The following is a 23,842-nucleotide window of genomic DNA, read 5'->3' on the forward strand; positions in this document are numbered from 1 at the left end:
TTTCTTGAATAAAGCCATAGAAATTACAAGAAGCTTCATCAGTCCCCACATACAGTAGGGTCCTTAAGGAAGCAATGAGCTGATTCCAGAAAAGCCCACTGGGAACAGGATTTACCAGCTCATGTTGCCACTTTCCCATGAACTTGAGTGTAGAAACCTCTGGGCTATAGGTACCTGGGATAGAGATGAGATTCCTCTCTCCCCTATACATACTACAAAACTGAACACACACACACTGTAAAGCAGAAATGAACACCCCGATTCCACCTGCTAGCTCACAGACTAGGAGCATGTTCTAGGCTGAGCAAAACCAGAACTTGGCACCAACTAGCTGGGAATGTCACTGGGCTGGTGAGAGCAGAGAAAAGTTGAGAGGAATCTGGGTGGGGACCACACTCAGGAGAAAGGAGAAAACCTTCCCAGGCCTCTCCAGCAATCCAAAGGATGCTTCCTAGCAATCCCAAGGACCCGGGAAGGGTGTGTTCCTGCAGGTCCCAGGAAACCTCCATCAAGGGTGACTGCAGGTCACACAAACACCCTGGGCTGCCAAGTCCACTGACCTGGCCACCATAGCCACCTCCCAGATTTCCCCCAAGGCTGGCCTGGCCCCTCTCCAACCTCAGTTGCTTCCCCTGCCAGGTCACCACTCCTCTCTCTTCTCACCACAAAACACTTGCAGAGTGGAATCCCTCACCAGAGACCCAGTGGAAAATTTCCTTCTCCTTCATGACCATACTTTAAACACACATGCCCCATTCTTCACCTCTGAATTGACACAGGCCAAGGACGGCCTCGTGTCCCACCCCTGCCCTGCAAACTCACAGCAGGGACATTGGACCCAGTGCTTTAGGGGCTGGAGAAAAGGGAGATTTTCTAGTTTCCACTTCACTTGGGGCCCCTCCAAACACGTGTCCCCAGCACTCTTCAGGCCATCTGGACAGTGGGCTCTGCTTCTTATCAAGTCTCTAATCAGCAAACAGTCTCTTTGAGACAGTTATCACATCACAAGTGATGAGACCCTTGGCATCTTTGTTCTTTTGATGACAAATCTGCTTTCTCCGTTGCTCACTCTCCCTCCTCGCATACATTCAAGAAAGAAAAAAAAATAATAAAAATAACCTTCCTGTGAATTTTCACAGCTATGTGATTCCCTACAGTCACCTCAAGCCACCTATCCACACTCACTCAGATGCAGTTCTCCCAGGGAGGGAGTCAAACCTACAGTTTTCTTCTGTGTGGGTTTTTTCCCCCGCCCCCCTTTCTAGCCACCCAAACTTGGCAGGCAAGAAGCCCCAGCACTTGCTGGGAGAGCCTGAAGCTACGCTGGTTGAATCTCAAGGAAAAAAAAAAATAAAGTTCAAGGGCGCGGGCGATAAGCAATCTCTGAAAGCTAGTTTTCTCTCCCAACTCCACCCGCACAAGTTGGCAACTTCTTGTAAAGAGTACTCGAGCTCCCAGCACTCCAGTTAGCGTTCCAACTTTTCAGAACCTTCTCCCACCCTTCTCCTCCAGCTCTTTTCCCTTCAAGAGTCAATGGGGAAATTTTCTAGATGTCAAGCAGGGACCACGTTCACTCCTGCAGGCCAGAGACCACTAGGACACTGCTTGGGTTCCCTCTAAAAGGCATCTCCCCACACAGAGTCCCTGCCCAGGGAATCCGAGTAGCCTGCTACGGCACGCAGCTTGCTTGGTGCCTCCTAAAGCGCTTACCTATGTCGGAGTTGCAGAAGGCATCCTGGGGATGGCTAGGCGAACATGTGCACGCCTCGGCGCCCCAGTGCCCAAGGCTCCAGCAGCCCAGGAGCACGACAAGCCCAAGCCAGGGAGTCATCATCGTAGCTGCTGCTGTCCGCTGCGGGGACGGCTGCTCTTCTCTCCAAAGTTGCCGAGTGCTGGCGCGGATACTGCAGTCCGAGCTCACTCGCCAGGTCTGACCGTGCACGCTGGGCAACTTTGAGCTCCGGGAAAGTGTCCTCCAAGTAGCTCAGCGGCACGGGGTTGGGACTCCGCGAACTGGCGTTGGGTGGCTGGAACACGCGTCCGCAGAGCCAGTGAGTGGCCTCCGGGAGAAGGATCCGGAACCAGAGCGGAGAAGCGGGAGAAGAAGCTTCCCGGTGCTGGTGGCTGCCTGCTGCCCACTGTGCGCAGAGTCCAGGGCTGCAGAGTGATATAGGGGCACAAGGGGGACCCAGCCCCTCGGGAGCTCGGGGGCCGCCCCCTCCGACCAATGGCAGCGCCGCATTACCTCATCGGCCCTCCAAAAAGGGGGCGGGGCCGGGGGGCGCGGGGCGACAGGGAGGGGCCGGCCCGGACTGTTCAGATCCTTATAGGGAATAATGCGGTTGTGGGCACTTGAGTGGGTGGGCTGGGCGCGTCCTGGGACAGTGTGCGCTGCAGCGGCGCCCCACGGCCCCATTGCCCTACGCCCACCGGCACTCCCGAGCTCCTTCGACCCAAACAAGTCTCCACTCCCAGCCACTCAGCGAGGCAGCACAGTCCCTTCCTTCCATAGGACCCAGGTGGCCCCGCGCTGTGGAGTCCTTGATCCTGCCTCCTGGAAAAAGTCTAGAAGGAAGCCTCGAAGAAAATTTCACCTTCCTACCTTGCCTAGAGAGAGCAGAAAGTAAGAGGAAACACCTGGGTAGATGACATTTTCTCAGCACCCCCACCACCCCTCTGCCTTTTGGAACTGGTAGTTGTCACTGGGGGTAAAAGGAACAGTGGAATCATTCACCAAACGCTGTTCTGGACACCAAGCAAAGCCCTTGCAGCCAGGGTGATTGTACTAGAGCTACGAGGAAGCTAGAATAGATACAGACCTAGGTCAGAATGACTAAGAGGGCGTTGCTTTCTGTGGGACAGTAGGAGAAGAGTTCTCTGAGCTGACATCATGCAAGGAGACGAGCAAGTGGAAAGGCTTGGCTCGCCTTTGAAGGACAGAATATAGAATAAACGGGGAGTATGAAAGCACGTCTCACTGGTGTCAAACAGCAGTCCTTCCTTCAGCAAGGAACTTTGAAGTTAAGCGATCCAAAAGTAGAATAAAACCAGATCCTGGAAAAAAAAAAAAAAACTATCCCGGATCCTGGATAACTAACTGTAGCAGAAGAATACTGGTAATGTTATTACCACCTCATTTTAAGTGGCCTCTTGATTGTGATATGTGCATGTGTGGTATGCACACACTATTGTTGCTCTGTCTTTTTGAGAGGAGTCCAGGCTGACCTTGAAACCAAGGTCCTCCTGCCTTGGGCTCCCCACTGCTCGTGACGGAGATGCAGCACCACACCTGACCTATGCTATATGTTTTTAAAAGCAGGATTCCCATTCTCTATTCCTTCTAGTAAGAAAAGCAAGAACAGGTGTCATGTGCACCTTCTAGCTGAGGAAACAGGCCCAGAAAGGGGGCGCTCCTGTCACACTCTCTCACTGCCTGCTCATACAAAAGAGACAGAAGCCCCTGGACTTAGCAGCAGTTCCATCTAACTGACAGGGTTCTTATTGCAATCTCCCTTTCTTTCCTGCCTATGTTCTATCCGGTTTTGAAGGTGCTGTGTGTTTTGAAGAGTTGCAACAAAAAATGGAAAATGCAAGAGAACCCCTTGGACTGTCACCAAGAGACTCTTTAATGACAGAACCGATAGTATTGTGATAACATTATTTTTGATTGTACTTCCCTTGTTAGACTATTTTGTATCTTTTATTGGTGTGGGCACTGCTGTTATTTTGAGGCAGGCTCTTATTATGTAGTCTAGGCTGGCTTTGAACTCTTCAACCCTCCTGCCTCAGCCTCCCAAATGCTTCCAAGAATGTTCTGTAAACTCTTCCAAGCATTCTAACTATAGAGAAGAGGACCCAGCTCCCATATCTTTCTGTCTTCTCCCCAATCAGCTCTGAAAGCCCCCACCTCCTTCATTCTGTTCCATGGTGCCATGGCCCCCTTATTGTTCTAGCCCCATCTCCCAAAATATGGTTATATTATCTCCCTTCCTGACACTTGGAGGCCTGAGCTATTAGGCCATGAAGCCTTTTATCCCTCAGAAGATTCCAGGAGACTTGACTGTGGATATAGCCAGTGACCACTTGAGGCCTGAGCCTTGAACGCTATGGGGCCACTCTGAGGAACTAGGTTGAATGAGGGCATACTTGGTAGGATTTGAGAGAATGGCTGAACCTTGCACCATGCCAGTCATGTGGAAGGCTTTAGAAGAGCTTGTAGACAAATCCACTTGGGATAAACATCTTACAGACCAGAGGCCCTCTCTTCTCTGCTTTCCTATTACAAGACCATTTTGTCCAAAATGCCATTTGCTTTTTCTCCAAGGGAGAGCCTTTTCTGGAATGCAAGACAAGTGCCAAGCAACTTCTTTCTGCTACATGTCACAGAGAGGCCATCTGAAGTGTGCCTTGTTCCCACAGCTACTTCCTGCTCAAAGTATAGGTGTCCTTGGATTATTTTCCTTCCTGAAAGGTGCTAATTTAGGCTCATTTCCTCTTGATTCTTCTACTTTGGCTTGCTCAGAATTTAGGGGTTTCCAAGAACACACAGAGCATTCTGGGTCAGGAGTCTTCTCTTCTGCCTGGACTAAGATGACCTTCTCTCTACACCTCTGCAACATCAGCTTAGTCATGACCCTGGGAACCAGACAGAGGATGCTCCTTGAGTCCTCATGTGGGTCTTGCAAGCAGGTAGTCATCAATCTGGACATTAGGTTATCCACCAGACTAATAATATGTAAGGATTGCTTTTTCTAGTCTGTTTAGTGGGCAAGATTGAGTGGGCTTGGAGCTTGGGTAAGAGTGAAGATAATGGCTCTCCTGCTTTCTTCTGGTAGCTGAGAACAATGGCAGATTTACAAATCTAGGGTGTGCCGAAGAAGCGTCAACCAGCACCTAGCTTGTTCTCAACCTACTAGGCTCACCTGGTCCCTCTGTTGGAAGTTTCCTAGGGAAGGCGAGGGCCTGTCTACTTCCTGTGCATCGAATTTCAGAGGGTAGAGCCTATAGGAGGCATTTGCTTGGACTTGTAAGGGAGATACGCAGTTGCTCAGAGACTGCTCATCTTCATGGAGGAAAGAACTTCCCTAGCTTCCCACAGCCAGCTACAGGCAGAGCCAAGTTCATGCTGTGAACAATGATTCCTTGGCTTCTACCTGCATCACATTTACATGGCTAAGTCTCCCAGGCTAGCACATGTGATAAATGTATTTCCACACCCCTCAGATGGTTCACTGAGAGCTACCTACACTGCTTAGGAGTTCTTGGCTACACCAAAAGACCCTTCTGAGCTGACCAGCATTATATAGTGCTATGTGACTAAGCGGGTTATTGCGTGTGTTTGTGTTTCCCTTTCTAACTTATTATCTGGTAACTTTTTAGAAACCTGTTACAGACATGGTTGCTGAATAGTCACACTTCCAACTCAGTGGACGTGAACAAGTCACTTCCTTTGATCAGGCACCAATCTCCATGTTTATTTGATATAAAATTAAACTTTATGCTCTCAGCCAGATGCCCCTTTAGTGATTAAAAAAAAAAATCTACTATTCCCTGGGGGATTTGCAAAAATGAGGTGAATGGCTGTGTAGGAAAAATATATCTTACCATGTGAGCAGGTTTGACACCAAACAAACATGCCCAAGACTGAGGCCATCCACCACACTCCTCTAGGTCATTTTTTTTTTTTTTTTTTTTTTTTTTTTTTTTTTTTTTTTTTGCATTCCCTTCCTACTCTGTCTTCCAAGGCACAGGGCTTAAAACAAAGAATGCCAGTGGAGATTGTGATTATGACAGAGGAGGGGAAACTTGGGGTCTTGTTTCTAGTAGAGTTACCAACTCATCTTTCTGTTTTTCTTTTGGATTGGAAGCATTAAAGGGTCTGGAACAAAATTTACTGGACTTTGATGCCCTTTCACCCCTCGGCCTTTTATAGGATTCCCCACCACGCCTTATTCTGTTCTTTCCGCGTGTAGCTGACTCTAATGTGGTTGTTCATCTGGCCGTTTCCCTTCCTGAAGTGTAAGCCCCCTAAGGATAGAGCTTTGACAACGGGGTTCAGTTCAGTTAAGGCTGATTGGATGTAAATGTCCGCACTAGTCCAGAAGCCCAGTGTTGAGCTTGGAGGAGCTCATTGAGTTTATCCCACTGACTAATGCTAGAGGGCGCTGTAAGCCAGAAAACATGGCTCTCTGAGCCTTCAGCCTGGAGAGGGACCGATCCGCACCAGCCAGTGGGGTGCGGGTACCTCGAGTGGGTGAAGCGAAGCCTTCCCGTATGATAGCCACAAAGCTCTCAGTCAGCATCCCGTCTGGGTTCACAGCTGCCCAAGTTCTTCTACCCCTGGGCTGAGGCTTACTTGTGAATCACTGATTTGGGGGCCATGGGGGAGGTCTGGGAACACAGCTCAGTGCTACTCATCCAAGTGGCGCTCCGGAAGTTCAACGCGGAGAAGGTACTGACAAGTCTAGGTACCTCAGCTTCCCTCCTCCCCCCAGACCCTAGTTACAATGCCTTCCCCCAAACCCGCAGTCCATGTGAAAGTCATTATATTCAAAATAGCCTTTTCCAAGCAACAGACACCCTGGTCCACCCATCACCAGGAGCCGTAGCCAGACCCTCAGCAGAGCTGCTGCCCAACATGGGGCAATTAGGATCCTAAGAAGGTGGGTGCTTCAACTTCATTCTGTGTCTGGTACCAGCGGGGAGTAAACACCTTTCCCGGTTTCCATCTGGAATCAATTTCAGGGCAGTAAAATTGGAGGGCGTTCCTCACCCCGGCTCCCCCACCCCCAGCCCTGCCAGGGAAGTGAAGACCCCTGGCTGTGTTCACGTGAATGTTGAGGTTTTCGCATTTCTTTCCATAGACAGCTATTCCCAGGAATTTTAAGCCAGAAAACACATGTGTGCGGTAGAGACATTTTGTGTCCTGTGTTTTCTGGGGTGGTGGGAAATGGGAAGTAGAGTTAAATATTCCAGTTCTTGGTTTTCTTTTAATGACCGTATGTTCAGGCAGTCGATTATTTTTGCAGAGGATAATGTGAGGTGGTGGAGAACTTCCCCACAAGCCTGGTTTAATGCGTTCCTTATGACTTTGGGGTTCCTTACTTTGCCGTTAATAATAAGGAGCTAGCTCCTCAGTGGCTTTTCTGAAGGTATGGGGCTCAGCCCCACACAGGGTTGTCTCAGCCAACCATCACTGCTGGGGCTCAGAGAAAGGGTAGGATGGATACGTGGTCAGGTTCCTACCACACTGGGCTGGAGGTCGTGTTTCTGCAGAAGTACTGTGAGCTCACCTTGGTGGAATCTGACAACTGGAACTGCCTTGTCCTATGGTGAAGAACCCAAAGGTTATGTGACACTGTGAGTCACAGATTTCTCGATACCTGGCTTTGGAAACTCCTCTGTCCCTGGCCTGACACTTCCCACCTCTCTTCAGGTACCTTCTCCCTCGGTGGCAGACTCCCCGCTCTTCGGTTTTCTGTACTTGGATTTTTGCCTTCCCTTTTAGCCTCCCCTGCCACCTTGCTGAATTCCATCTTCTCTCCTGGCCTTGACTGGCCAATGTGCAGCGTGCAGCCAGATGAGATTGACAAGGTAGCAGTGTCCCTCTGGTCTCCTGACCTCCTGTCCATCCCCCCTGTGACAATTGCACTTGCAAATCCCATGACCTAATCAGACTCCAGTTGTCCTGAACTCACTGTCTTCTTCCTTCTGTCCCTTCCAGCATTACTCATCCCCTCTAATGACATCACCATTCACCATGTCCTAGAGAGTCTTGAACGGGACATCTCTCCCTCTTTCCCACTCCCACTGTTCCCACCCTTGACTGTACCCTGGAGAGTCTTTCCAGACAGTGTCAACAGCCCCATAACTGGCCCTGTTGTCCAGAGTCCTGTTCTATCCAGTTCCTCTCTTGCCTTGCGGTTACCCACCATCATCTCAAAAATCATGCTAGGCTTTGTTTCAAATGATCAATTCACATCCCATGTCTTTCCGAATGAAGTCTTAAACTCCAAAGATGTACAAGCTCCTCTTTGGCCTGCTTCGTCCCATGACAACAGGCTGCAACCAGAGGTGACATCATTCATGTAGAACATCATGTGACTGCCACCCCACAATTACACAGCTGCAGACAGACCTACATCTCTGTTACTTCAGTGCCATCTTACACCATTTTGTGACTCCTGCTCTCCCTCCTCCACCTTATCTTCCGTGAATCAGCTGGAGCCACCAGCTTCTGAACATCTGCTGATTCTCCTGTTTCCTCTGTGACCCCACTTGCAATGGGTTGTTCAGCTGTCCATCTGGGCCCCTCTCACTCTCTGCTGTTCCTAGTGGTTATAATGCCTGATTCTTCCCTAGAGCCGAGCATACCTGGATACTTCTCAAATGCCCAATGTAGCACCTACACACAGTAGGCACTTAGCAAATACTGAAAGAAGAGACTAACCAATGACTTGAAGGGAAACATATGTAGGGTAGTATCAGTATTGCCATCACAAATCCACGTTGGGAGGTTCTAGGAGCCAACTCCTTGAAATCAGATTCTCAGAGAGGTTTCCAGAGGTGAGCAGTCTTATGGGTACAGCCAATTCACTGCCCTTACTCCTACTAGACTGATGATTGACAGGTAGGCTGAGAACCCACGTCGAATGGACCCCTCATTATTCTGATACTTGAAGAGAGCCCCATGCCACCTCAGCAGGGGAACATGTTGAGTCGGTGGATATAGAAATTAGATTATGGATTGAGGTCATCCTAAGAAGAACCTCTGGACAAAACCCTTTGAGATTTTATTTATTTTTAATTATATATTTTTTAATTTATTGTGTGCATATGCCTGTGTGCAGCAGCACACATGTAGTGACCAGAGGATAACCTATGGGAGTTGGTTCTCTCTTTCCAACATATGGATCCTGGGTATCAAACTTAGTTTGCCAAGCTTATTGTCAAGTGCAGTTACTCCCTAAGCCAGCACACCACCCCTTTAATTTTCTTTCTGATAGAAGCAGTGTCTGCTGCTAAAAGTCTCTCTCACTGGTTGCTGGTGAGTGCTGGACTCACAACTCCACTACGGTCATTCTGCTCTTAATCCTTTGCTTAAGATCCGTCATGCCTTCATCTTTCCACAGACATTTTTGGCTCTGGAAATATTGAAATTCTTTGGCTTCTGAATTGTTTGCAGGTACTTTTGATGGAAACAAAACATCTAAAACTGAAGCTTCTAGAAGAACAACCCATTCTTGCCTGTCATGTAAATTTCTTTGAATTTGACCATGGGGCCTTGTGTTTAAAAGCAGTGTCCCTCAAGACATTCTTGATGACAATGAATTTGCCCAAGAGGCCATTCATAAAGTGTGTTGTAGGCATGAGGTAACATTATTTATAAACTTCTTCCCTACCATAAATAATAAATATTTTACTTGTCCCCTCTCTCTCTCTCTCTCTCTCTCTCTCTCTCTCTCTCTCTCTCTCTCTCTCTCTCTCTCTCTCTCTCTCTCTCTCTCTCTCTCTCTCCCTGTGTTGCACATGGTATGGAGACCCACGGTTACAAGAATTCTTTTGTTACTTTTAAACTTGAGACCATGTCTTTCCTTGGCCCCGGAGCTTCCTGATTCAAGTGGGCTGGCCAGCCGGTGAACTGTTTATCTCTGTTTCCCCAGCACTGAGCTTACAGGCCTGTGCCATGCCCAGCTTTCTTCCATTACTGCTAGGGCTCTGACTTTAGGTACCCACACTTACACAGCAAGCCCTTTGTCTTTTGAGACATCTCCCCATCGCTATATGCCAATCAAGGAAACCGAGGCTCAATAAAGACATTTTGCTATTAGTTTTCTTTCTTTCATATCTATCTTTTAGGCCATTTTTCAGAGTCTTTCACTGCTCTGATATTTTTCCTTCTTTTACCCATCCTCCTCATGTTTGTTGGGGAACTGAAGAGTGGGGTTCTGGAGTCCCTGGGGTATGCCAGAGCTGTTTGACATTGGCTCAGTAGAATCCATGGCTGCATTTTTTAGAGTACTCTGAGTCAGTTGTAAAACATAGTCATGATTAAAATTGTAATTGCAAAAACCAACAATTAAATAACTTGTATTCAAAGCAAGGGCAATTAACATTAAACTTCATCACTTCCTAATCACAGATACTCCTTGACTTACAATGAGGATATATCCAAATAAACTCATCATTAGTTTAAAATGTCATAATCCCAACTGCATGTAATATACCTGACCCACCAAACACTGGAGCTGAGTCACAAAGACATAGCAGAGAGTTAGTGGCTCACTGTCATGATGGGGGGCTGTTAGGGTTTGTGTTCACTGTTCATGCCCAGCATATCAAGAGAAAATCTTACTGAACTTCAGTAGCTCTAAGGAAAATGATGAAAAATGTAAAATCTGGAGTATGGTTTCTACTGAGCAAAGTATTGTTTCCCCCAACATCTTCAAGTTAAAAAGAGATGAAATCATGAGTCAAGATGTCAGAAGACAAGAGTGTATGCATTTTACTGCCTCAAGGCAAACACTCCAGAAGTTATTTCCATTGATTTTTCTCTACGTGGTAGTGGCATTACACAATGCTCTGCTCTTGTGCGTTTTCTCAGTTCTGCAGTCGGTGACAACACAAGGTAACTGGGAACTGACTGTAATGGGTGTATCTACACCACAGAAATTGGTCAGCACTACAAACCAGGGCTTCTTGGCTCAGAGACCCACTTGTTGGATATTCGTCCATAGGTTCACTGTTGCTATTTCCTAGCAGTAAAACCCTTGTGTTTTACCTTCTTGTGCCTCAGTGTCCTTGTCTGTAATATTGGAATCACATTAGTCCCTACCTGAGAGATGTTGTGAATAAATGAACTGAGACATCAAAAGGATGTGTTAGAAATGCTTGGGACTAACTTAGCATCATTGAACAGCCGCTGTCAACATTATTCAGTCAGGGTTGTCATCAAATGCTGTCTCCCTCCTGACCTGGATGGCATCCATTCAGGGTGACCCAACGTAAATCTTATCACGCTGTGTTTGGATTGCCACTCTCTAGGTTTATTAATTACTTTTTTCCTTACCATGTACCTGGCAGAAACAATTTAAATGAGGAAAGATTTGTTTTGACCTCGGATTTCAGGGGACATGGGTCCATCAAGGCAGAAAAGGTATGGTTTCTGAGAGACTTTCTCCACAATGATAGGAGTTTGTGGTGTGGTTTGTTATGTTTTGGAGGATTGGGAAGCAAAGGGATTAGAGCAAAACCAGGATCCGATATCAGCTGCAGGGCCTACCTTCAGTGATCCACTTCTGCTAGGTAGGCCCCATGTCTCCCAGGTTGCTCAACCTCCTGAAACAGTGCTACCTGCTGGGGACAAAAGGTTCAAATAGGCAAGCCTGTGTAGGAGATTTCACATTCAACCCATACTGCTGGGTCCTGCCCGTCTTTATTCAGGATTGTCTTGGGCTAATTGAGTTTTCGGTTCTGAGCACATAATCCCATGCTTGATACACAGCATGTCCTTAGCACACTGGGGTAACAAACTGATCAGAGCTACTGAAGAATCAAGAGGAATCGGAGGGTTCTCTAAACACACAGCAACACTCTAGGGATTTCTTTTCCACACTAGAGAATCGCTGGAATACTGTGACTGGGTTTCTTCCTTTTATAGGAAGAAAGCCCCCTGACTTGGTGCCCAAAGAGACCCACATTACCCACTGGTCTCTGCTTTATCACTACGCTCTCTCCATGTATGATATAGAGCCCAATGAAGTATTCAGTCTGTCCAGAGAAGCATGACCAGTAACTTTCCAAACTGCTCGATGGTGCCTGGAAATATTTCTGCTTCAAATATTTACAAGGGAAATAAAGAATTTGATGTCATATCAGCACACGCTAGAAGAGACTGAATTCGCCTGAGGTGCTGTTTGAGACCTGGGAGCCTGTGATTGGAGGCTGGTGACAGGAAGGAGGGGAGAGCCTGGGGCACGGTGAAAATATTTTTTTTCTCCTTTTGGCCCGTTGTTCCTTTGAACAAACGTGTTTCTGGCTTATGCAACTCCCAGTCATTAAAATGGCTCGAATGCTTTGCATTTTTACAGTAACTTGAAGGCAGCTCAGAGGCCTGGAGCTGGAGCCAACTTGTGGGGGCCTGGCAGTCTTGTGATGCCTATGCCTTGGCAGGGTAGAGGTGCTGGCATCTAGCTAGGGGAAAGGGGAGAGGAAGTGAAGGGGTCATAATTTGTGTCAACATCTCTCCCCTTTCCCTGGACAGGCACCCAGGTGTATTCCCCTGAGAAGGAAGGTATGATAAATAATGATACCTAGGGATGATAAGGAATTTCAGGTGATAAGGTTTCCCTTTCTAATACTGCCAGTGTATCACATCCTACAGTAAGAACCCACTTAGTATTGGATTTAAAAATTAGATGAAACTAGGCCTAGTGGTCCATGTCTGTATTATCAACTACTCCTGAGGCTGAGACAGGAGGATTCCAAGTTTATGGCATAACCAGTAGATCTTCCCACAACTCCCAGTGACTGGGGGTGTTTAGTTCTTCTACCTCATGTGGTCTCGACCCATGACTTGTATACACTAGGAGCTCAAACCTCTATTTGTGCCAGTGAAAGCCATCTGCATGCATGTATTCTCTTGTACTAAGGGGGAAATTGTTGGCATTATTTTGAGGATACACCTCCTGCAATATGCTTAGGCTTGCTGTGATTTGCTCTTCTACCAAGGGATTTGGGTCTCACACAAGCCAGGGATGCATTATAGAGTTCCAACAGTTGGTGGGTAAGAGGCAAACCCCCATTGTGACTAGTTCCATGTTGCTGTGTGGCAATGTATCAGGAACTTTGTGGTTTACAACATTGTATTTTATCCTCTGATTTCTGTGAGTCAGAAGTTCAGACATTGCTTCACTGGGTCTTCTATAGGACTAAAATCAAGATGGTTGTACCCAGGGCTCCCATTCCCTGTGGGAATCCAATGAAGAAGGATCTATTTCCTACCCATGTGTTTGTTGACAACTTTCAGTTCCTCAGTGCGACGGTTTGAATGAGAATGGGCCCCATACACTCATGTATTTGAATACTTGGTCCCTAGCTGATGGAACTATTTGGGAATGATTAGGAGGTGTGCCCTTGTTAGAGAAGGTGTGTCACTGGGGAGTGGGCTTTGAAGTCTAGAAAGGTTCCTGCTATTCCCAGTGCTCTCTCTCTCTGCCTCATGGTTGTGGATCAAGATCTGAGCTCTTAGCTGTTCCTTCACATGCCACCATGGACTCCAACCCTCTGAAGCTGTAAGCCAAATTTAATGCTTTCTTTTACAAGTTGTCTTGGTCATTGTGCTTTATTACAATAATAGAAAAATAATTAAGACACCCAGTTTCTCCTTGGTTGTGGTCTGGCATGCCTCAGAGGTCCTTTGCCATGTGAATCTCCATAGACAGCTTGTCTGTGTGACAAGCTCCTTCCTCAAAGCCAGCATGAAAGAAATTCTCCCAAGGCAGGCATTACAATCATGTTCACATAACCATGTATATCTTGTCACCCTGGCTGTATTCTGTTCATGCCACACTCAAGAGACTTCTTCCACACTCAAGAAAAGGGAACTACACAGAATATGAATGCCAAGAGCAAGATTCATGAGGGTTAGAAGAGCCCACTCTCCAGACAGAGTAATTAGAATGCAGAAACCCCTGGAAACTGTGGAGTTCAGAGAGTAGTTGTAAATAGTAGCTGTGGTCGAGGCAGTAGTAAACATTCTTAAGCTCTCTTTAAATCAGATGTTTTGTTTCTTTGATTGTTTTAATTGATCTGACAGCCTCAGGGCTTGATTTGGTTTGAGCACAGCACTGTTTTTTGATAGACATTTAGAAAGTTTTACACTCCCAAATTCTCCTGAAACCTTGGGACCTGTGGGTCCACAGGACTTCATCCTCTGAGATCTAGAAGAAGCAGCTTTCCAGGCTCCAAAAACAAGTATACTCTGCTTACTACAGCCAACTTGTCCTCATTTCTCTGAGAGGATACTACATGCTGCTGTCTCTCATTCTTCCCGTACGCAGCCCCATGCTACATCACGGACCCCTAGGAGAAGCAGCCAGGCAACTTAGACCTGTCATCAAGGCAGAAGTGAAAGACAAGACAAACCTTAGTGATCATAGCCTCCATTGAGAGCTAAGACAGGGCACCTCTGCCTCGTGGGTCTTTGGTTCCCAAACCTGCTAACTGAGGAAGCGTCTAGTCCTGCCTACTGTAGGAGATTCAAATGGCTTCCCAGAAATTGGAGAAACAACCACCTGAACCATCCTCCAGGCCCACAGACGGAGGGAAACCAGCTTCTTGTGTAGGCGTGTGAAGGCCTGGAGTCCTGTCTCTTTTCCTTCTTGCCATGGAATGTTCCTTTCAGAAACAATTTTGCAAGAGGAAAGCCAGCCCTCTGAGATGGTGGAAGGGGAGAAAAGTGTCCCTGAGAGGTATGGAGTCCATTCGTTTGCACAGCTAATGGAGACCATTCTGTGATCGACTGAAGAGAGAGGGGAAGGGAAGTGTGTGTTGCTGCAGATCCACCCAGAACATAAGCTTCTCTACATAGGAATCCCAGGCAGGCCCCAGAGAAGGAAAACCATCAGAGAAGACCATTAAATATCAATTATACTATGGGGCTTTTAACAACGAAATTAATAACTGGTACCTTGCTAGTGCATACTATGGTCCAGACACTAATAAATCCCTTAAGTCTCAACCTAGCCCCATGGGGTCAGCATATCAACCCTTCCTAATTTGTGGGTGCAAATACTAAAACCCAGATAGGTTAGAGAATGTGCCCAAGTCCACACAGCTCCTCTGTGGCAGGATCCAGGAGGGCCATTCAATCCCGCTTTAAGATCTGGACTTTCAACTGCTACTTAGTCCATCATACAAGGAAATTGTTGAGCACAAACTTGTATAAGGCACCATATTAGCACAACAGAGAGACAAGGAAAGATGACAGAATCAGAAGGAATGTCTTCCCAGCTAGTGTGCTTGCTGCTACAGGGCCTTGGGCAAGAATGTGAGCTACGGTGTCTTACACAGCTCGGTGTCTCCAGCTTCAGATTTTAACCTTCCTACCAGAGCTGGCTTCCATCAGTCTATGAACCTGGGTCCTGGAAGATGATAAGGTGTTAGTTCATTGACTTTCTAGAATCCCCTTGTCTCTTCCAAAGGCCATTGACTGATAAAAATAAATAAATAAGTAAAATTTTGAGCAGGAGGGAAGAAGACGAGAAAAGAGAAGTAAACTGAGGTGATGGAGAAGAAACACACACACGGGGAGGGAGAGAGAGAGAGACAGAGACAGAGACAGAGAGAGAGAGAGAGAGAGACAGAGAGAGACAGAGACAGAGACAGAGAGACACACACACACAGAGAGATAGACAGGGATAACCTGGCTCTCCATGTACACTGACAAGTACACTAAGCACATACCGTATGCTTACTCTCTTTACTCTCTTCCCTATCCCCAGATAATCAGAACCTTAAGACTAAAGAAACCAAATAGAGGAAGCTCAGTACCTACCTAGTCTAAGGCTGTGCAGCTTGTACAAGGTCACACGGCTGGGATGTGGAGCCAAGATTCCAAATTGGTAAGGTCACTTTAACCACCAGGCTCATAGCCAGTCACAAAAACAGTGACTGTTTTGAGGTCCAGGTGTATCCCTTCATTGCAAAGCTGTCTGTGGCAAGATGTCTAAGGGTGGAGACGTGGACAGTTTCCGGGGTCCCCAGCCAACAATTCTCAGCTAACACTTAGGTGGAAAATACCAGAGACCGCAGAGATATGAAGAGGAAAGCAGGGATGCCAACAATGTGCTTCTCAGAGGTGCTTTGGTTGTTCCCGTCTGCTTGAGTGCTGGTCCATCCTGAGACTGAGGTCACATAATCCTCTTCAAGGTACCTCACCAATTAGCTAAGTACATCCCATAGACTTCGCCTTCTAAAAGACTGCAGCACCTCCCAGTAGCCCCACCTTGGAGACCACATACCCTCATGTCTGGGCCTGTGGGAGACACACAACATCCAAGCTGTGGAAGATGCTCGTGTGCAGGCCATGCATGCTACATGCATGGCTCTGGAGTCACATGGACCAGGATTTGAGTCCCAGCAGGGCCAAGAGCCAAGTCCATTCCCTTAGGCAAGTTGTCGCTCTTCCCTGTGAAGAACTAAGAATACCAACACCAGAGAGTTGCAACAAGGCTTACACAAGGCAGCAGCTGACTTCATGTCCTTACGTGGAAGAAAACATGGTGAAGGGTGACCAGGGATTTTCTACACGTATGCTCCAAGTCCGTGTCAACAGTCCTTGGCCATGTCCTTCTCCAAGGCACATTCTCTGACCCCAGGTTCTAGATCAAATCTGCTGTTGTAAGCCACTGAACCTCAAGTCTTCATCATGACATTTTACACTATTGATTAATGTTGGTCTCACGCTCTAGCCATATGGAAGCAGAAATTGTGTGTGTCTGAGTCCTCACTGGAGTGAGTGTGGAGTGACTCCCACAACCTGCCTGTACTCAAGAAACAACCAATAAAATAGTGAGCCAAGGAATGGGTGGTATCATGCTGTGTGTTCTGTTTACTGAAGGGGAGGGTATTATAAGTATGCATTTGTTGTTGCTAGAGAAAATCCTGAGGTTGGCACATCATTTCATTTCAATGCAATAAAGACATGTTCTAAGTTGTCTTAAGGAGGCCATTGTACCCCTTTGCTTGTGTTTTGATGTGTTTTTCTAGTGGGTCTATAGTTATATGCAAGCTCTAGAGATGACAGCCCACCAGTGTAATACCAGCACGGGCTCCCATGGAAATATCATTCAACTCTGTGTATTTATTGCAGCAGGAGATTTGAAAGTGTGGACCTCACACTGGGAGATCACTTAGTGAGTAAAATGTTTGCTATGCAAACACAAGGCCTTGAGTTCCATCCATAGAATCCATGTAAAAAGAACAAAGCCCAGCATGGTGGCGTGTGCTTGTGATCTCAGCCCTGGGGACACAGGGACTGGTGGATCCTTGGGGCTTACTGGCCAGCCATCCCAGCCTACTTGAAGAGTAGCTTGTAGGACAGACACAGTGTCTTCAATGCTCAGCCCAGAGTCAAGCATACAATAAACTACAGGGTGCAAATTGGAGCCTCATGCGTGGGATGTGGCCAACAGATGGGTTTTTATTCAGCCTGTATGGCATTGAGAATAATTTAAAATAGCTACCACAATTAAAGGTGAAATGAGTTCTTGTAATAATCAGGAAGGGGCAGCTTCCTTTAAGAAGTCAGAGGTCCTCTTCCTCTCAGGTCTTTGCTCCTATCTCAGTTTGCTGAAGCTAAGCCAATACTGCACTCACACATAGCAATACCGGCTCATTTGTGTGTTGCCTCTGGATGCTTCAGTAACCTAAGAGTAGAGTCAGGTTATTGTGACCCAGATATTTGTTCTCTGACTTCTGTTCATTTCTGGCCTCTACTGTAGCGCCTACTGTGGAAGTGTGACTTAAAACAACATGAAGTTTCTAGTTCACATTTATAATTGACAGAAGTCCAGAGTCATTTTCATGAGGCTGAATCCCAGGCACTAGTAGAGCCCCTGGGCAGACTTATTCCACTCTGCTTTTCTGTTTGCTGAGGGCATTCCTGGACTTGTGATTTTTTCTCTCCAATCTCTTGCCTCATGGTCACCATGCCCCATCTCCCTATGTCTAAAATCTCCTTTTTCCTCTTCTTGTAATGATAAATGCACAGGTTCAAGACAAATCTTGTCTCAAAATCCTGAGTTTAATCACTTCTGTGGAAGCCTTTTTCCTCGTGTTATAGAAACATCCAGGTGTCATTGATTAGGGAATGGGTATCCTTATGGGGCTGCTTTCAGTGTATCCCATATCCTTAGGGGATGCTTTCAGTGTACCCCACGTCCTTAGGGGTTGTTTTGTGTACCCCATGGCCTTAGGGGCCATTTTCAATGTACACCATGGCCTTAGGGGCTGTTTTCAGTGTACCCCATGGCCTTGCCAGAGGAAAGGTTTTGCCCATCCTGTTTTAGAATGACATATTCCAGCCCTCCCAGAAGTCCCAGGGCTCACTCTCTGACACTCTCCAGTGCTCCTCACTGTGTTAGCTGCTTCCTAGGACTGATTCTGCCCCCTCATCCCTGCCCCACCTTCCTGCACAGAGGAAATAAAATAACACCATCTGCAACATTGCTAGGTCTTCTGACCTTTTTCACTTTCTCTTGTAACCCAGTGATATCCTCAGGAACAGGAAAAAATGATAGAGTTCTTGTTGTTTTTTAAGCAGAAATGGTCTGTTTTCCATATTGGATCCTTTCTTCACCTTGTTTTGCAGGCTTAATGTCTCTTCCAGATGTAATAAGAGGGCTTTGCTCCATTTTTTTTTCTGGGCTCAAACTGCTCTTTGCATACTGTTTCAGCCTTGTCTAACCAGTCACCCTCCCCTCTGCTCCTCTCGTGTGGTGTATGCCTCGCCTCTCACACCAGTGTCCTGAGAATAGCATCGCCCAACTCCTTCCCAACTTTACTGTGGAATTCATATACAAAATGGTTTCCAGATTCTTTCTTAACTAGTAAAGCTAACAGAAACGTGTGGTGAATGACCATCACCTTAAGAATGACTGGAAAAACACACAGGGCTCACAGTCATCTTCATGTGGACAAAGCATCTTTTTTACTTGGTCCTCAAGTTCAAAAATGAATAAAAACAAGCACATCATGTTTTCACGGGTATGTGAAGTGGACAGTCATGTGCACGGGGTGATGGCACCAGCACTCTTAGGCACCAGTGTCTGGTCACACACCCCTACCCCCAAATGGAAGCAGGCAGTTTATTGTCCTCCCATTTTGAGGAAATGCAGCTTGGGACAGATGAGAGGATGTTAGTGTCCGACAGCTAGCAGGTAGAGGCTTTGCTATGGAGTCGATTCCCCACCCAGTGCAGTTTCCCCCAGCTGGAGAGCATCCCACTGTGTGACAGACCAAGGGGAATGCACAACGCAGGGACCTGGAGTTTGAGGGCTGTTTCTGATGACTTCCTCTGTCACTCGGTGAGCGAATGTTTTCTCTCTGACGTACAGTTTTTCAAAATATTAGTATCTCCTTGCTGGACATCTTCAGGGAGCCAGACTGGCTCCCAGAGAGAATAACAATGTTAACCAACATGGAATTGGTGCTTTTCATGTGCCATGCTGTACTTCACATGCCTTTTATAGGTTAACTCATTCAACACTCAGTAGCTATCCTTATTAGAGCTACCTTGCAGAGGAGACAGAACTGGGGGTCATGTGCCAATGTAATGAAGGGGCCTGAGTGCCACAAACAAGGTGATTTCTAAATTTCAATTGATAGGTGACTGATGGTCTCTCTGATGAAGTGGGGGCATGAATAAAGGTAAAGCTAAGAGCCGTGTGAATAGCTACAAAGGTGATTTTTTTTTTTTTTTTTTTTTTTGGTTTTTCGAGACAGGGTTTCTCTGCAGCTTTTTAGAGCCTACAAAGGTGATTTTTAAAGCAAGGGAATAGCAAGTGGAAAGGCATGGGATCATTCTTGCTTTGTACAAGGAGCAGCAAGTGGAGCCAAAGGAGTAAAGACGGGCAATGTGATTAGAGATATTTGGGAGAGATATCGTGTGAGTGGTCCATACTAAGGAATTTGGCTTATGAGACATCACTGGAAAGACTGTGAGCAGAAGGGTAGCAATGAGCTGTATCTAAAAGCATCACTGTCTGCTATGAGAAGAGAACTCAGACAGCAGATGGAAGCCATTGCCATAATTCAGGGTAGGCATGATGGTGCTTTGGTACTAAATATGGTAAGTGTGGTCCATTGTATTTTATTTTAAAGGTGTGGTTGAGATTATTTGCTGATGGAGAAAAGAAAGAAGAAAAATCTAGGGTGACTCCAGACTTTGAGGATAATAAACCAAAGTGGGAAAGACTTCGGGTGGAACAGGTGGAGAAACTGGTACTAGTAACATCCCTGGACATCCTAGATGTTGATGGGGTAAATGAACCTGTTCTTATTTAGGAAACACACACATCCGTGTGAGCGCACACACACACACACACACACACACACACACACACACACACACACACACACACACAATGTCTGAAGTCCTAAGACTCAATGAGAACAGCATGGGAGAAATGTGGTGGGGAAAGCAGCTGGGGAGCCTGGTGCACCAATGTTTAAAGGTTGCATTTAGAGGTTTGCAGTGGTAGCTGAGATGAGGAGACAGACAGACAGAAAAGAGACAGACAGAAAAGAGAGAAAGCAGTGTTGCAAAAGCCAAACGAAGGAAGTATTTCAGACCAGGTGGTGGTGGCGCACACCTTTAATTCCAGCACTTGAAAGGGCTGAGGCAGGGCGGATCTCAATGAGTTCCAGGCCAACCTGATCTACAAGATCTAGGTCCAGGGACAGGCTCCAAAAGCTGCACAGAGAAATCCCTGTCTCGAAAAACAATAACAACAAATAAAAAACAACCAAAAAACAAAACAGAAAGTGTTTCAGTGTCGAGTGATTGATTATGTCAAATACAATTGCTTTGTTAAATAAAATAAGAGTTAAAAATTGGCAAATTTACAACATGGAGACATTGGTGGTGATAGCAAATGGGTTGAAAGGAGAAGAATCAGAGTCCAGATCTCTAGATATGCACACATTTTTCTATAAAATACAATAAAAAATAGATGAGGGTTGGTGAATCACGAAAAGCCATGTATTTTAAAGTGGGATGTGTTTGATGATTTTACTAGTAGAGAAATGGTGGTGGTAATGGTAGAGAAATGATGGTGGCTATGGTAGAGAAATGGTGGTTATGGTAGAGAAATGATGGTGGTAATGGTAGAGAAATGGTTGTTATGGTAGAGAAATGGTGGTGGTTATGGTAGAGAAATGATGGTGGTGACTATGGTAGAGAAATGGTGGTGGCTATGGTAGAGAAATGATGGTGCTTATGGTAAAGAAATGATGGTGGCTATGGTAAAGAAATGATGGTGGTAATGGTAGAGAAATGGTGGTGGTTATGGTAGAGAAATGATGGTGGCTATGGTAGAGAAATGATGGTGGTAATGGTAGAGAAATGGTGGTGGTTATGGCAAAGAAATAGTGGTCATGGTAGAAGAAAGTGGATATAGTCAGAATAGAAAGTCAGAGAAATCACTGGATTGATATCCTAGAATCAGTTAAAGATGGTACATAAGCTTGGCATCTCCATAAGGTTCAACAAAGAAATGAGGAGTGTTTGGGGTCTAGATACTGGGCAGTGGATGGCTGTGGAAGTGGAAGCTTGGAAATTCTCCTCCTGACTGCTCAGAATGCTTCAGTAGATGAAATGAAGCAAAGTCTTGTCCCTGAGAATCTAGAAAGGGAGTGAACAAGGAGCATAGAAAGAAAAACACAGATTAAGTCATGGCCTGGAAGACTGGGAGAAGAGAGGAGCTGAGCAAGTACATTAGGGCAGTGGCATCGTCCTGAGCCCTGCAGTTTTTCTCTAGCTGTGTGGTCTCTGGTTTAGGTGTGTATACTTAGATGACATAAGACTGATGTTTGTAGGAAAAAGGGCAAGATTGGCTTTATACAGGAATTAGGAATGAACCGTATGATAGTCATATGACCATGTCATATGGTATTGGCATGTGTGTGTATGTGCGTGTGTAAAATGCCTTTGACTAGTTTTGATCTGGCAGTAAAAGAGAGCTATAGGAATGATCACAAAAACAGAATGTAGAGGGCATGGATAAGGGAGAGGCAATAAAAGTATCCATATATCCACATTTCTATTGGAGTTGAGTTCATATTATGCATGCTTCATTTTTGCTTGTCCTGTTTGGCTGCTTGCTTTGGCTTGAGGTTGTTTTAGACAAGATCTCACTATGTAGCTTTGGCTTGCCTAGAACTTGTTGTGCAGATCAGCTTGGCCTCAGATGCAGCAATCTCCCTGCCTTTTCTTCTTGAATCCTGGATTATGCGTGTGCCACCATGTCCAGCTATAGTGCATGAGTTTCTAGAATTGGTCTACTTAATTCTTCAGTTCAAGAGTTTATCAAGAACGTACACAATCCCCTGTAACCCATTGCCACACAAGTGGAATAAACCTGTGAAAGAGAGTAGAAAGCCATGGTTTATTTTCTCTGTCTCTCTCCCTGTCTCTGTGTCTGCTTGTGTCTCTCTTTGTCTCTCTGTCTCTGTCTGTTTGTATGTGTGTGTGTTTTAATTTCAGCTAAAAAAAATCAACTAAAGCTATAACTTGAGTCTCAGGCTATCTGGGAAAGGCATCGGCACAGGAACCCCTCTCACTTGGGCACTTGGAGATAACCTTGACTGGAGACAGGGCTGACAGTCATAGGTCTGAATTTCTAAGCAGAGAACAGGGACCACAGTTTTGGTTTTCTTTCACATGGAATCTACTTCTGAATCTACTGATTCAGAATCAGTAGATACTGATTCTGAATCTACTTCTCCAAGCACTGAGTTCCTCATCACAGAAATATTGAGAGTATCATCACACTTTACAGGTCATTGAGGATTGCCTACCATGTATGTACCAGGTGTAGTTGAGTGCTGGGGACTTCTTGGTGAATAAAACTAAGATTATTATCATGGTTACTATCAATGAATCCATCGAGAGTCGCTTAGGGAGATGGTGGAGTTCTCCTCTGCCAGTATCTATAAGGGCCTTTCCAGAGAAGATTATCTGGGAAAAGACCCACACTGAGCACAGCACCATCCCGTTGGCTGGGGCTTTGAATATAGCCATGAAGGAACAAGGGGGAATTCCACTGATGCAGACAGTTTCTTTTCCTATGTGACTACTGGGATGTGAGATGCTCTAGTGTATCATGCCTTCTACAATGCTGGACTGAAATGTCTGAAATAGTGCGACAAAATAAATATCGTCTCTTTAAGTTGCTCTCCTTGGGTATTTTGTGATAGCATGAAGAAAACAATATAAAGTGTCCCACATTCATTTTCTGGAGGCTTCCATACAAGGTGACAATGAGTAGCAGAAGTGAGCAAAGCTGTGGGGCTCATGCTGGGGGCACAAAAAATACAAACGGCCCTGGGAATATAGCCTCTCTCACCTAATCCCTCCCAGAAGCTGTGGGGCTCGTGCTGGGGGCACAAAAAATACAAGCAGTCCTGGGAATAGAGCCTCTCTCACCTAATCACTCTCAGAAGTGACTTTCCAAAGTGTTCATATCCCACCCCTACCTCAGATGATTGGCAGAACTGCGTATTGCTACCCATCTCCTTACCATTTTTTAACCTCATTTTTAAACCCAAATGCCTTGAAACTGAGCTCTGATGCAGAAGTCCAGCCGGTGGAAACCATGGCACCCACACTGCCCACTCTGAATATGTGGCAGGAGCTCCTAGTCCCCTCAATCTCTTCTCTCTTCCTGGTCACCCGGTCCGCTTCCCCCTGAGAGCCAGGCCTGAGTTCTCCCTCACGTGTCCATTGGTTCCCAGGGGAGCTCCCAGCGTGTGCACACACCATCCTCGCCATGTTGACCATACCTGCTCTGTCACCCCCTTCTCCCGGACAGGCCTGTCATTTTCTCATATCATCGCCATCCCAGACCCAAACTTGTCCTCTGCTTTCCTGTTTCCAATTAAACTTTGTCCTATCAGGAATCCTAGGCCACATTGTTGCTGCGGTTACCAGAGAGGAAAATGACAGCATGTGAAGGAAATTCTCACTGCTCAGCCTCACAGGACTTGGCCAGAGATATCTTGGTGGGGGTAGGGGACAAAAGCTGGGGGAGACCCCAGGGCAGGTGTGGTGGGCCAGCGA

At 46.3% G+C, this 23,842-nt stretch overlaps 2 protein-coding genes across 3 annotated transcripts in view; one reads left to right on the forward strand and one right to left on the reverse strand.

The window, feature by feature from the left end:
* Positions 1 to 2,165, reverse strand: part of Timp3 (TIMP metallopeptidase inhibitor 3) — a 46,648-nt gene extending 44,483 nt beyond the window's left edge. The window contains exon 1 of the mRNA XM_038314796.1: positions 1,711 to 2,165. Within this exon, the coding sequence (XP_038170724.1) occupies positions 1,711 to 1,834 (124 nt within the window). The 5' untranslated portion in view covers positions 1,835 to 2,165. The remainder of the gene's footprint in view (positions 1 to 1,710) is intronic.
* The window catches only part of Syn3 (synapsin III), a 360,471-nt gene that overhangs the window by 157,763 nt on the left and 178,866 nt on the right, over positions 1 to 23,842 (forward strand). The gene's annotated exons all lie outside the window — the stretch shown is intronic.

Source organism: Arvicola amphibius, chromosome 17 (genome assembly GCF_903992535.2).
Source record: "Arvicola amphibius chromosome 17, mArvAmp1.2, whole genome shotgun sequence".
NCBI lineage: Eukaryota > Metazoa > Chordata > Mammalia > Rodentia > Cricetidae > Arvicola > Arvicola amphibius.